The sequence below is a fragment of the Rhodnius prolixus genome, unplaced genomic scaffold (genome assembly GCF_049639745.1).
Source record: "Rhodnius prolixus isolate KJV_2025 unplaced genomic scaffold, Rpr scaffold_8, whole genome shotgun sequence".
In the NCBI taxonomy this organism is placed as follows: Eukaryota; Metazoa; Arthropoda; class Insecta; order Hemiptera; family Reduviidae; genus Rhodnius; species Rhodnius prolixus.
The window spans coordinates 17,678,388-17,694,327 of record NW_027411593.1 but is presented as its reverse complement, the minus strand read 5'-3'; the positions used below and the strand labels follow the sequence as shown (position 1 = coordinate 17,694,327).

Genomic DNA, 15,940 nt, shown 5'->3' with positions numbered 1-15,940 from the left:
ACTACCTACTGGATTTTCACTCGGGTCTTGTAACCCTAACCTGCTTAGAATGAAAATGTGATGGTAAAATATTCTTGAAACTCCATTTTTATTGCGAACACCTTCCCATGTGATTTTTTGTTTCTTTTTATCTCTTTAACCTCAACCAATCCTGCGCTATAAACCGAGATTTCTTTTATGTCGGAGGAACGTAGCTACTCTCAACATTTCACTCTTTATTTCTGTGACTTTGATGAGTCATTAAGTGTTAGTGGGGACTAGCATTTAGAGGAGATAGGTGTCTTTCTTAAGAGGCTAGCAGCACAATTTTAAGACTGTATGGATATTTTCCAGATATCTTTAAACATCTTACATTGGACGACTACAAGCACTAGAAGTAGTAGCGAAGACCAGGTGGCTTTGCCGAGGGACGCTTTCTGCTACCATCTACCATCAAGTGCTTATAAGCCTGAAGAGTAATTGAGTTCCTGCTTCATACAAGTTCATCCCACACTTAATGATGTTCAAGGCAAACGACAATGTCTCCAAGCCATCTCTTTATCAGTTTTTTACTCGGTTTGGCCGAGAAAGCGTGTCATCTTTATCTGGTTTTAAGCTCTTATTGTAAGGCCGGATATGTCAGAAAATATCTCTATGAGAATACTAAGCAGATACCCTACCAGATTGCAATACAACCGTCAGTTTGCGTTATAAGGCTCTGAAATTTGGAGATCAAAGGAGAAAATACACAAAACGATTAGTAGGAAACCCTAGACTATGTAAAAAGGCGAAGGTTTTCTTACTTGAAACAACAAATCGTATGAACGTTGATCTGATAAAACGACAAATTGATCATAAAGAGTGAATAATAAGCCTCTGATCTTCACAGAGTAGATTAAACGAAACAGGGAGACGGCCTTTGAATAGACAGAATTCAGCCTCCTAAGCTGGCCGTTGCAACCGCTGAGTTGCAGCAGCATGATGAGATCATTGACAAGGCAAAAAATTTGTGGAAAAAAAAAGAGATCGCTAAAAAACAAAAACAAAAATACATATAAAGTGCGAATACAGGCAAAGTGTGAATGGTACAAGTACAATACAATACAGGATACGAAAGCTCCCCGGCATAGCCATCGCGCACCGTAACCGTACGGACACAGGAAGAGAGAAATCAGCCAGTGCTGACACTCCCGGGAATTTCAGTTGTTGGAAAGGTCTAGGATAGGAGATCATGAGGCCAACGTCGTTTTAGTCGTCGTGGTGGGATTATCAGGATGGGTTAAAGAGGAAAGGAGTTTGAGCTGTTGAATTGGGATGGCAGGATAGGGTTCTAAGGGAAATTGAGGTATCGTGAACGGATTGTATCAGTGACAAAAGGAATATTTAGGTCTTTGTGAAGGACGTGGTTAGTGACATAATAGGGAGCATTTACAATTCGGCGGAGGACTTTTGATTGGAAGGATTGGATGCGGGAGATATTTAAGGATTTAGTGGAGCCCCTCAGCTCTGATCCGTAAGTCCAGATGGGTTGAAGTAACGTCTTATAGAGGGTTAGTTTGTTAGGTATGTTTAGATTAGATTTAGGTTCGATCATGCGTCTTAGTTGTCCGTACCTTTTGTAAAAAACGTTAAACAGAAAAATGTAAACATTCGTTCAGTTGATTTGCTTCATATTTGGACTTTTACTTACATTTTTAATTCTTAAAACCCAGTTTGAAGCTAATGAGGACGTAAACTTGAATGAAAAGTTTGTTCAGCAGAACAGCCTGTATAAATTTGTCTACCGGTAAGGCTTATGGTGGCTCAATCAGACTGGTAATTCACTTATCTGACTGCTTACATACATTAATGGTTTGTGGACTTATAATGTTTACAATTATCACCTCTTAACTGTAGCGTTAATGCCTAAAGTACATACGGTAATTACAACATTGAAATGAACCTCATTTACCTCATTTAAGCGTGATATATAGGAAATGTTTTCAGTTTTATTTGTATTTTCTGTTTCAGGTGGGTGACTGAATGTTTTTAATTTTTGGCACATGAACTCTCATCTCTTCCGTAAGTTTTGTTTTTTATTCATCTATTTATTTTAATCAGATAAGTGCGGATTTTAATTTTAAAAACCCCCCACAGTGTGCGGAATTAAAATCAGACAATGACGTCTATACACGTCGAACGCAGGAAAAAACAACCAAAAGTCACTGCAAGCACTTTTTCTGGAATCTCTCGGGCTTGAGATTACCAGAGCATTCTGTGCTCATTCAAAAGCTTGCACCGCTTCACGTATGCATTGCTCTAGTTAACTAGGGACGCAAGAGCTTTTACAAGGAAGAGAAGAGCTTTGAATTCTGTGCAAAATGAAATCATGCTCGCATTGAGGTCTGAACCTTTATCTAAGGTAAAAACGGCATTGCACAAGGGTTGTGAGCTTTTATTTGTGTGCCTAATTCCCAATCTCTAATGCGGAGACCAAACATGTACCAACCACTTATCATTTGGCTGACTCCCACCATCCCCCTCCGTATAAAATACTTGGCAGTTCTATTGGTAAGATAAAGGAAACATCCCACCAAATGATATTCTTATTGTATTTTATTCAAATTTCGAGTTTTTATAGTTAATAGCAATTTTTGTATTTTTCACATCGAATGTACACGTCGAACGCACCGTAACAGAGATTTGGTTTGACGTGTATACACGTCAAACACGCTTAACTGGTTATTGAAAACTACTAGATTTCAGAGATAGTAATGTGAAAATGCCATAGGTCGTCAAGTTCCCCTAAATTCTACTAATAGATTCATAGATATTGCAGGAAGGCTAAGTGATGCTTATGCATTTTAGAACACTCAGTCAGTTTGGAGTTGAGCGGATAATTTATTTAAAGTCATTAAATTATTTACTAAAGATTTAGAAATATGGATTTTATGAACGCTTCGATAAAACTAATATATTAACTAGTACATAAGACGAGCAGTGATTTACTAATCCAAACTATATACGAGTAACAATAACAAACTAGGATATGGATTAGCTGAGTGGTTAGCTAATAGTGGATTCCAACGCGTGGATCACGAGTTCGAATCCAGCTGCTGGCCCTTTTCCTTTCCTAGGAGCTTCTTACAGCTTCACTATCTGGTGATGGACAGAGTTGTCTGACACGAGTGAACACTGTCCGAAGGGCTAGTGCTCTGAAAAAAGCTCCGGGTGCCAATAACCTCAGATGTTGACGCGCCATAAATAAAAAAATTAAAATAATAATAAACTGCCTAATAAAAAATGAACAGAGACTCATGGTGGTAAATGGTGGCAAGTTAACCATTTATATCTTTATATTATATGTTATGTATTATATATTATATCTTTATATCTCTAGGTAGATTAGGTAGATTGGCAGGTTTTTTCTCTACACAATTTGTGTTTGCTGTATTCTTTAGGTGATTTACTCTGTGGAAAGTTCATGAGTTGATCTCTTTTTTCCTCTGACCTTAATTACCTTACAACCACACCTAAACTCTGTCAAATTCATTTTATCATCATTTTTAAATGACTTGTGATTTCTAACATCTTCTTTGGAATTATCAAGTTTTTCAAGTAGTTCTGTTGCCACTACAGCATTTACTATTTTCATGTTTTCATTCAAATAATCTTAGAGGTAATAATAGACCTAACAGTTTATTCAAATCCAGGGAATTAAACACAATAGAAGGGAGGAACGACAGTTAGTGAACTATTGTAGAAGCCAATACCCACTTCATTGATTACCAACAAGATTAACCAATACAAGAGTGCATTCTGAGTATTTCAGGCAAGAGCAACTATTGCCAATTACTTGATTATTAATATCCTGCATTGATGTATTGTTTAATCCAGCATGAACATTTCAATCCAAAGCACAATGTAAAATACATAACCTTATAAATCAGTTACAATAGTGAAGTTCAATTTGCCACCAAAGTAACTATTGAAATCAAGTTATTTTATTGCTTTTGCAAAAAGTTATTTTGACACATTGATTGCTTTTATAAAACTTTTGTGGGCCCCAAATAATGCATGTAGGTCATTGGCGCCTGGAGCTTTTTCCAGTGCAATGCCGGCCTCTAGACAGTGTCCTTTCGTTATAGACAATACTATCCACTAAGAGAGCTGACTGCTTCTATTACTAGTACCACCTCGATTAACCGGGCTAAACCGACCCTGGAAAACTGAAATCCCGGTTAAATCGAATACTGCTGATTACCGTTTCGTCCCAGAGTTTACGTTTACGTTTAGCTACAGTTTTCTTAACGGATTCCATTGCGTACATGAAATAAAAATTCGACCGAAAAGGGGCAAACGAAAGATGTTTTCTGTAGGATGAACTGATTAACACTGAAGACTAGCTTGAGATTAGGCTGCTCTCTGGGAAGATTCAAACAATGCCGGTAATTATCCATAAAAATATTACATATAACCGTGAAGTTGAAAATCAACCATTTACAACACGTAAATCCCATGGTCTTTTGTAAGACTGAGGTAAATCTCCAAAAATTCAGCACTAATTGCACCATATTTTGGGTTTTTACATACATACTACATTCGCTGCAGCACGCAATATGCAACTATCATAAAAGTTTTTGTTGAGACGATAATGTTTTTATTCTCTGAGTTAATTAATAACGCTTTGACGCAGACCAAAATGAACTCACTGTAGTCAGACATGAACGTTCATCACTTGAGAGGTCACGCAGCGCCGTCGGACGACATTTCGGTTAAATTTCGGCTGTTGGCCATCTCTCCCGATTGGCCATCTCACCCGACTTTACCCTATACATATAAAATTAAAATGTCTTTTAAAACGATAAGTTATGGAGTATGCAAATTAAATATTAGTTAATAACGCCACATTGGATGAATCTACATTTTGGGTATCGTCTAGCATCATCAGAATACTTAGATAAACAGGGATAATGATCCTTCAAGAAAATCAGGTATAAAAGAGTTGCTGCCATGCCTACAATTATGTTACATCGGAAGACAAAACATTTTTCCTGTCGTCACCGAAAATTAACTTTTGTTTCGGCGCCGATCCAGGTGTTCTTATAATGACTCAACATGATCCCGGTTAATCCGATTCCCGGTTAACCGAGGTTGTACTGTATTGTCAACTATTAGTTTCATTATTTAATTTAAGTAAAATTTAAACTTTAACTTTATGAAATTAACCGAGATCATATCTTACCTATAACAATAATTTTGTATTACGTACTTTAATTCTAATTGGAATGTTTTGTTATATTTTTTATTTTACGTATAGCGTTAACTAAAACATTGCTTTACGAAAGTAAGCGAAGTAATCATAAGCTAACCTAATCTAAAGCGAGACTTCCATTTTATGGCGGTTGCTTGAGTCATTTCACGGGTACCTCGGCATTGAACTGCTGCCTTTCGTTTAGAGTTGAGAACTGGACGTGTATACTGAGCCTAAAAGACAGAAATAAAATTATAGTTTCATATGTGAAAAAAAAGTCAAAAAGTCAGTAGATCTGTGCATTGATCGGTTATTTTTATTTTAGGAGCTGGCCTAATCCCTTGTCCGATTGCGTGACCAATATCTGTTAATGGTACAGATTCGCCATTTGCCATTGTCTATATACATAACATATGTTGATTTGATCTACCGACTGCGGTTGACAAATACAAGACAGCTGTCACATTCATTTTTGATTTTGCTAGAAAATCAATAAAAATTAATACATGAACAGTCAAATTTTACATACTACATGTATCTACTTCTCTTTACTTACGATTGTGACTGACAGAAATACCATTACGGTTTGGTTTACAAAAATTTTGTACTTTAAACACGTGATTGTCCCAAAAAAAAAGAGTTCTAAAAATTTAAAATACTTCATTTTGGTTTCACTTAAACAAATATCTGGGCGTCAGTGACTTCAGATTTTAACAAAAATAAAACAAAACTTGATTTCATATACAGGGTGATCCATTTAAAACGCACCAATCGCTAATAACTTTTTAGGAAAGCGGAATTTCGAAAAAACCCACGAAGTAAACTATATGTTTTTTTTTTTAGTCTAGTTTTCAAATTTTTCACCCCCGTTGCTGTATCTTCATTTTTGGCGGAGTTACGGCTAAAAACCTGTTTGGGGTTTCATAAGGACCACTGGTTTAGACAATGATTTGAAAACTACATTCAAAACTATGAAAAATGACCTTAATCCCGTTTTGATATCCCTAATTTTAGTTGAGATATTTAAGATCAAAGTTACAATTTTACCTATTCGCGAACGGTTTTAAATATTAATTTTCCACCAGAAATACACGTTTTGAGAGGTCCTCTGACTGCAAAAAAATGTTATTAGTAACGCAAAGTAAAAAAATAATAATAATTGAAGATTTTAAAACATGTAGTGTAATGTAATGGTTGTGGGTAAATCAGGATAAATTTGTTTTATCATCAAATAAAAGCAATCATCACATCATTTTAATGTACCCCGTTTGCAGGACTTCTTGTCCTAAGATTACGGTAAAAATATTATACCAAGGATGGACGGTTGTTGATCTAGTGGTCAAGAGCGTGGCTTTGTAAGTAGTGGGAGATCCCTAGTTCGAATCCCGCGTATGAAGTCATTCTTATTTCTTCAATAATTATAATACTTTTTTTTACAACAAAGTCTAGTCATACGCGGAATTCGAACTTGGGATCTTCCACGTACAAAGCCACGCTCATGACCACTAGACCAACACCCGCCCCTCACTGGCATTATCCTTATGAAACCCCAAACAGGTTTCTAGCCGTAACTCCGCCAAAAATGAAGATACAGCATCGGGGGTGAAAAATTTGAAGACTAGACCAAAAAAAAAACATATAGTTTACTTCGTACGTTTTTTCGAAATTTCGCTTTCCTAAAAAGTTATTAGCGATTAGTGTGTTTTAAATGGATCACCTTGTATATGAAAACTTATGTTCAAAATATGTTTTTGGAATGGCAGCACATGATTGACTCTTATTATTGAAAATGTAGCTAGATCCGCAGTGCTAGTTATTTTATCCGTTGCATATTTATTGTATCCCTGACTGGTTTCGGATTATCCTGCATTATTAGATTAGAGAGAGATTAATCAGTTGATCGTAGAGATTTTAACTTATATTTCCATCTCGCACTGCACTTGTTGAATGAATTATTAATCTACCTGCAATGATTAGATAAAAATCTGAAACCAATCAAGGATGCAATAAACACGCATTCTGCGAAGGATAAAATCAAAAATAATAATTATTATGTTAGCTAATGTTACCTAAGTCCAATCAATAAATATTTGGTAGGTTACCACGCCATACTCCTTCATTATTGTCCAACATATTTCAGATTAAAACATAATATATTCTATATACATAAATATAAATAAAGGTTTTACTGAAGCATGATTCAAATTAGTATTCTACAATTACAATACAGGTACGATCTGCATGGAAAATACATACAGAGAATAAAACAAAAACTGTTTAAATATGAAAATTATTTATGGGAAAGTTCGTGAGGAAAATGCATTGTTTTCATTTAAAATAAATTAAACGAAATGTTCACTCAAAATTGTCCAAAACTCATTATAAAATTTTATCAAAGAGGGATAGTGGAACATTCAAATGAGATTGTACTAGCCTATCGAATTTTCATAAAAATATTCTGTGATTTTCAATTACTATAAAAATGAGAAAAATAAGAGAAAACAAAAAACCTGAAATACCCCTTCCAACTGTAGCGTAACTCTAGGCTGCACAACTCGTATATAATACTAAGAATGAAATTCAGGCTTATATTCGTTATTAGGAAAAGAGAAGAGAAGTCTACAACAACGTTAAGGCTCTTTACTTCCCTAAAAGTACTTCAGCGAAAAATCCACTTTTTTGTAAAGCGATGTCCCTCAACTTGTCATAGCCATCGAAATTGCTCGCCGAACATTAAACTCATCTTGACATTTTTCCTTCTATTATATTCTATTTTTCCTTATTTTTCCGCTTATTTATAGCTAGCATGAAAATGGTATTTCTCTAACATTATTTTCCTTTTCATATAAATAAAAATTACTCTTTCTCATAGAGCAATAAATGAAAGGAAAAACCAAATTAGAAATATCAATAATTAAAATAATAATCTGTAGTAGGGAAGGGATTAGCTATGCGGTTAGCGTACTGGACTCCCACGCGGAGGTCCCGGGTTCGAATCCAGCTGCTGGCCCTTAGATTTTCTCTTCCTAGGAGCTTCTTACAGCTCACTGTAAGTAACATAGTGGCGCGGCGAGCAAAGCGGCGATGATAGTTGCTTCAGATCAAAGAGAGCGACGAGCAGCGAGCAAAGATTCGCATGCACATAGTGACGAGTTTAGTCGCGTTCTCCTTTTGACAAAACAAGATGGAGGAACTATTTTTATATGAAAATTCTTCGTTGAAACTTTGGTATTAGCAGCAGCTTAGTAGTAGGAGCTGCAGTGTACATGACATAAATAAGTCTAGAAATGAACTTGGTGAATTTCATCACTTGTACCAACAACTTCGGGAGCATCCTGGCAAGTTTCATGCGTCTTTTCGAATGTCTTTATCAACATTTGATTACATACTAATTGTTAATTAATTTAAACTATTAATTATTAATTGTTAAAAACTATTGTAGCTTCACAAATACTATGGCCCCACAGAGGTTTCTTTAAACAAACTAAACCAATAATGTATCAATATCCATAACCTTTAAAAATAACCTTTACAAATTGAGCGCGATGAGAGCGAAGAAATCAAACATGTCATAACGCTTTGCTCTACTCTCTATAGATAGCGTTGCTCTATCTTCTCTTTGCTCGCCACATTGCTCGCCGCTCCACTATGTTTCCAGCCTAACTGACTAGCTGCCCAACTGGCTATCTCTGAAGCACTCCGCAACACTGACTCTCAAAACTGTCACTTCCAAAGTGTCTCTCAAAACTCTCACTAACTAACCGGCTCATCGTCTAACCGGCTAACAGCCCAACTGGGCTAACTCTGCAGTACTCTGACTCTCTCCAACTGTGACTGTCTTTTCTTCACTCTAACTGCGACTCCCCCACTCCAACTGGGACTGCCCCACTTTAACTCCGTCTGTCTCACTCCCACCTGCCACTCACTGGCTGGGGAAAACACATACTGCCATCACCCCAACTGTGGCCGCTCCCTTTATTAGCTTGCTTTTACACAGTGGTGGACCGTTATAGGCTACGGTCACTAAACTCCTAGAACAATCTAGCCCATTTCTTCTCCGGCTCAGGTAAAGTCTGCCCTTTTGTTTACACAGTGGTGGACCGTTACAGACTTTGGTCACCTAACTCCCAGAACAATCTAGGCCTTTCTTCTCTGGCTCAGGTCAACTTCGTTACAATAATATAATATAGTATCTGATTTTGTGCTGGTAATGAATGAAGCGTCTTCATGATTTGTTAACCGTATGTATTCAATTACCCAGTAGATTTAATTTTAGAAGATTCAATATTAAATCTATCCCTAAAAACTGAAGCCAATAAGTCTGTACCATGCACAATTGAATTAAGTTAAATTACGCTAGACTAGACGAAAGTGGATGATGAAATATTTTTACAATTCTCCATTTCTATTTTGAGATGAAGCAGATGTTAATAATAAAATAACAAAGTTCTGATTATCGCATCTTTTTTTTTTTTGAATGAGGTGAAAACTTTCACGTCGAAAAGTTCCTAAATAATCTGTTTAAAGTTCAACAATTGCTGAATTACCAACCTACACTTAAAATATTTATATTGTAAAGTTTTTCCCCAAAAAAAAAACTTTACTTACACAACTAGTGCCTGCCACTAGTTATTTTATTATGTGGGTTTGATTAATAATAAAACTCGCTAAAGTTGTAAGTAATAACCTGATTTATTAACACGTTAACATTACTCACATTAACATTTACAAGCAACTAACGCTATTCATTACAGTCACCATTTACAACAGTCACAACAGTTTACTGTTACTTACTCACTTCGTAACGCCACAAAACTGTTCCCCGACTGACCACTGGTCCGCACTGCACCGAATTGCACTAGTCTCAGCTACACTAACACAGCTCTACTCATCAACTGACTAATTGCCCAACTAGCTACCACTGAAGCACTCCGCAACACTGACTCTCCAAGACTAACTCATAAACTTGACTATAAACTCTAATAACTCCTTAAAACTTGCTTGAAACTCGATTAACACTGACTTCTCCAGCTGTGTCGGCCTCCTTTTAACTGCGTGCCTCCCTCCAACTGGAACTGCCCTCCTCCAACTCTCTGAGCATAAGTTTCCACGCCCTCCTGATGTTCATTGGCTGGAGAAAACATACTGCCACCACCTCAGCTGTGAGCCGCCTCCTCCCATTCTCTGTCTCTCTCCAACTCCGTCTGTCTCCCTCTCACCTGTCAATCACTGGCTGGGAAACACATATGCCACCACCCCAACTGAGGCCTTTCTCTTAGCTGGCTTTTACACAGGTCACTAACTCCTTGAACAATCTAGCCCCTTTCCTTTCTAGTTCATGTATAGACCGGCCCTTTTGTCTACACAGTGGTGGCCTGTTACCGACTTTGGTCGCTTAACCCCTAGGACAATCTAGGCCTTTCTACTCCGCCCAGGTCAACTTCGTTACACTGCTCCCCTCTTAGAACTGTTCGTCCCGAACAGAAGTCTCCTTCGTGATGTAGGGCAGCAATCGGTCCAAGTGTACCACCTTCATCTTGGATCTGGGCGTGCGTTGAATCCGTTACACCAGGTCGTTGAGCCGTGAGACAGTGGTGTAAGATCCTACCCAGCAACTTAGGAGGTTTTCCCTTTTTGCGGACACGCTTGTACGACCAAACTTTCCCACCTCTCTGGAACGTTCTTCCGATGGCCTGCCTGCCATACAAAGTTCTCGTCCGGCCACCCTCCTGTTTCATTCTATCGTGTACCTGTCTACGTGCGGCTCTCCACTTATGGCAAAGGTCCGCAGCACAGCTATCCACGTCCACTTCGTCCGTTCCTAGGCTGCCAATTAAAACGTCACTGGGTCGTCGAAACTCCCAGCCAAACACAATGCTTGCAAGCATTCGCTCTGTGGTCTCTGGAACTGCTGATCGGTTCGCCATCTTTAGGGGAGGCGTATGTTCATCCCAGTCCCCCGGATGTTCATTCCCCAAAGACCTCTGATGGCCTTCTAGGGTCCTGATGCTTCGCTCTACCATGCCGTCAGAGTGAGGGTGTAGCGACGTCGACCTTGTCCTCCTGACGCCGAGGATCTTGTAGCCCTTCGTTGCTGCAGTTGCCGTTGACGCGTCCTGATCTGCCAAGACGTGTGCCTCTGCCCACTTACTGACGTGGTCCATCGCAACCAGATTACAGCGCATTCTTCTTCTGTAATCAGGAGAAGGTCCTGCCATATCGCTGGCTATCCTTTTGAGCGGTAACCCAATCTTGTCCTGCCTCAGGGCGCCATTGGTTTCTCGACTGGTTCCCTTTCTCGCTACCCACTCGGTGCACCGACTAGCCCAGTCTACACCGTTCTCGTGGTAGCCTACCAAAGAGAACCGCCGCCTCTGCTTGGCCCTTGCCCTCTTCACTGCAAAGTGACTCCCGGCGATACCTCCGTGAATTTCCGCTGATAGCTCCTCTTCCTTTCTCGATGCTAGCAGGATTACCCGTTTCCCCTCTTCTTTGCTGTCCACCCTTTTCCGGGCTAGTTCTTCCTGACATTTGAGCACAGACACAATGTTCTCACCCTGGAGTTGTTCCTCCCTGGTCGCTTCAGGGCTCCATTCCACTCCTGGTTGAACAATAATGGTACTCTTACCTTGGTCTTGCTCTTCCTGTCCGCTGCAGTTTTGTAGCGCTCCCATGCTTTCTTCTTCGCACGCAGCTTCTCGAACTTCTACATGGCTACGTCCTCCCTTAATCTGGTCACATTCACCTATACATTCTGAGCTGCTATCTCCACTACCTGCATCAACCTTGCCGCCTTCGTCTTCTTCTTGGATGTTGTCTGCTTCTTGGCCCTTGTTTGCTCCGGCCTTCATTCCTTCAGGTATGTCGTTTACTTCTCTTTTTATTTCACCTTTTATTCCGTCATGGCCTTGTTTCATCTCGTTCCGCCAGTTTCTCATATCTTCTCTCATTTCGTCTTTCCACTTCCTATGATCTTCTTTTATCTCCTTCATCATTGCTATTAACTCTTCCATGCTGGGCTTCTTAGTACTCACGGGCATACAACACTCGTCGGTTTTCTAGAACTTCCAGCAATTTACCCGATCTAATAAAATCAACACTTACTCGTCTAGCAGTTTTACTATATCCCACTTCTGACACCAATGTAAAGTTTTTCCCCAAAAAAAAAACTTTACTTACACAACTAGTGCCTGCCACTAGTTATTTTATTATGTGGGTTTGATTAATAATAAAACTCGCTAAAGTTGTAAGTAATAACCTGATTTATTAACACGTTAACATTACTCACATTAACATTTACAAGCAACTAACGCTATTCATTACAGTCACCATTTACAACAGTCACAACAGTTTACTGTTACTTACTCACTTCGTAACGCCACAAAACTGTTCCCCGACTGACCACTGGTCCGCACTGCACCGAATTGCACTAGTCTCAGCTACACTAACACAGCTCTACTCATCAACTGACTAATTGCCCAACTAGCTACCACTGAAGCACTCCGCAACACTGACTCTCCAAGACTAACTCATAAACTTGACTATAAACTCTAATAACTCCTTAAAACTTGCTTGAAACTCGATTAACACTGACTTCTCCAGCTGTGTCGGCCTCCTTTTAACTGCGTGCCTCCCTCCAACTGGAACTGCCCTCCTCCAACTCTCTGAGCATAAGTTTCCACGCCCTCCTGATGTTCATTGGCTGGAGAAAACATACTGCCACCACCTCAGCTGTGAGCCGCCTCCTCCCATTCTCTGTCTCTCTCCAACTCCGTCTGTCTCCCTCTCACCTGTCAATCACTGGCTGGGAAACACATATGCCACCACCCCAACTGAGGCCTTTCTCTTAGCTGGCTTTTACACAGGTCACTAACTCCTTGAACAATCTAGCCCCTTTCCTTTCTAGTTCATGTATAGACCGGCCCTTTTGTCTACACAGTGGTGGCCTGTTACCGACTTTGGTCGCTTAACCCCTAGGACAATCTAGGCCTTTCTTCTTTGCCACAAGTAGATACCGCCCCTTTTGTTTATGCAGTGGCGGCCTGTTACTGACTTTGGTCGTTCAACCTCTAGAACAATCTAGGCCTTTCTACTCCGCCCAGGTCAACTTCGTTACAATATTGTTCATAAAACATTTACGATTCAGATCTCAGAATCGTATTAAGTTGAATTCTAAAAATAATTTTAAAAAATAGAATAATAAAATGTGTCTGTTGTCAAAAATTCATATGGTTTTGAGAGAAAAAACCAACATTTATTCAGTTAAGTGTGGCATTTTCTCTTAATCGATTTTCTTGAAATTAGGAATTTTACTTACCCTATTATTATTGTGTTGGTAAGTAAACGTTGGTAACACTTTCCCTGTTATGACGCAGCTGAAGTATAAAGTTTCCAGCTTTCAGAGATTTTGTTTAACTCAAGATACACACGAAAATAAATTTTCTAAAAATCATTTCCTCTGACTTGAAGTGGCAAAAAATAAAAAAACAATTCAGAGAAAATCTTGATAACGATACTTTCTTTAAAAGCATTAAAAGTGAGTAACTACTTACGTTAAGTGCCTCGATTTTGGAGCCCCAGATAACTGTTTTTTTTGGTAATGCCAAAGATCTAGCAACAGCTGACGTACAAATATAAACCAATTTTTAGGTGAGAGGGGGGCACATTTAAACAGAATTTACATTTTCTGTTGCAGAGTGCACAGAATCGTATTATTGAACCTTTTTACTTTGTTTTCTACAACTTTCAAGTCTTCTTAACAGATCTATATCAATAAACAGTTGGTACTTTACATACATACGAGGGTCGTTTGAAAAGTCCGTGCAAAGTCAGAGAGATAGCACCACTGGCGCGTATCGAAGTTATGTTTAGTTAGTAGCATCTCTTGGAAGAACACACACCAAGTTTCAGCCAGATCGGTCTATTTCTTTGTGTTTGGCATTCGTTTGAATCGAGGAAGTCGAGTGATTTTCAAAAAATGGACGAAAAAGAATTTCGTGTGTTGATTAAACACTACTTTATGAAAGGCAAAACGCCTCAGGAGACTAAAGAGAAGCTTGATAAACATTATGGTGACTCTGCACCTTCGATTAGAACAGTTTATAAGTGGTTTCAAAATTTTTGGAGTGGCCATATGGGCACAAGTGACGCTGAACGTTCTGGACGCCCTGTTGAGGTTACTACTCCAGAAATCATTGATAAAATCCATGATATGGTGATGGATGACAGAAGAGTGAAGGTGCGTGAGATTGCTAGTGCTGTGGGCATCTCGAATAATATTTTGCATTAACATTTGGACATGACAAAGCTATCCGCAAGATGGGTGCCGCGATTGCTCACGCTTGACCAAAAACGAAATCGTGTGAAGTGTTACAAGGACGGTTTGCAGCTGTTCCAGAAGAATCCGCAGGACTTTAAGCGTCGTTTCGTCACTGTGGATGAAACATGGATACATCACTACACTCCTGAGACCAAAGAACAATCTAAACAATGGGTTACCAAGGGGGAATCTGCGCCAAAAAAGGCGAAGACCGTTCCTTCGGCCGGAAAGATTATGGCGACTGTCTTTTGGGATTCGCAAGGAATAATCCTCATCGACTATCTGGTAAAGGGTAAAACTATTATTTGTGCATATTATTCATCGTTATTGGACCGTTTGAAAACCGAGCTGCAAGAAAAACGCCCACGATTGGCCCACAAAAAAGTCCTTTTCCATCACGACAACGCACCAGCTCACACCTCAGCAGTTGTGGTCGCAAAATTAATGGAAATAGGGTTCCAACTCGTTTCACATCCCCCCTATTCTCCAGACTTGGCTCCCTCGGACTACTATTTGTTCCCCAATATGAAGAAATGGCTGGCGGGAAAAAGATTTTATTCAAACGAGGAGGTGATTGCAGAAACGAATGGCTATTTTTCAGACTTGGACAAATCCTATTATTCGGAAGGGATCAACAAACTAGAGCAGCGTTGGACGAAGTGTATAAGTCTAAAAGGAGACTATGTTGAAAAATAAAAGAGGTTTACCCCAAAAAATTAAGTCGTTTTTATTTTTGCACGGACTTTTCAAACGACCCTCGTATCTATAAGTATTTTTTAATTTAAAAATTCTGTGTCAAATGTTTATATCTGCCCCACTGGTGGGGTAACTTTGAACACAATATAAAATAGAAAGAAATGATATTACTTTACTCTGAATCTACCTTCTATCTGTTATTTCTCACACTACTACATTACTTTCTCTTTTAAACCACTGAAATCTAGTTCAAAAATCAAAAATGACTCAGTTAGGGATGTTGTACCCAAAGTGATGGGTTTAGGAAGTTTGAACAAAATATTCGGTTTGTTGCGCTTCTTAATGCAGGTTCGGACCACTTTCCTCTTCTCTGCGATTAAACAAAAATAGTCACAAACTTGCAGGTCGGTAGGGCGGCACATTTTAACTGAGATGTTGAAATGTGTCACCTCTCCTTCCATAAAAGAAAGTATAATATCCAACACTTTTTCAAGCAAATAGACTTTTGTAAATACTAGGTTTAAAAATACGAATTCCAAATGTTAATATGGGCTAACAATACTTACACATTGTCCACTACAATCTTTACAATACATTTCCCCAAGCTGCAACAAAAATTTTACTTCCACCTTACAAAATATAACATTCCTCAATTCTGACTTTACAAACAATGAAAACGAAGGGAAACTCTGCCCAATTATACAACAGGTCTA

At 38.8% G+C, this 15,940-nt stretch overlaps 1 protein-coding gene across 11 annotated transcripts in view; it reads left to right on the top strand.

Annotated features, from left to right (window-relative positions):
- The window catches only part of LOC141450977 (cell adhesion molecule 2-like), a 673,919-nt gene that overhangs the window by 452,078 nt on the left and 205,901 nt on the right, over positions 1–15,940 (top strand). The window contains exon 2 of one of the 11 annotated variants that reach the window (XM_074121948.1): positions 1,990–2,040. The exons of the other annotated variants lie outside the window; for them this stretch is intronic. Within the exon in view, the coding sequence (XP_073978049.1) occupies positions 2,022–2,040 (19 nt within the window). The 5' untranslated portion in view covers positions 1,990–2,021. The remainder of the gene's footprint in view (positions 1–1,989; positions 2,041–15,940) is intronic. 11 annotated transcript variants of the gene reach the window in all.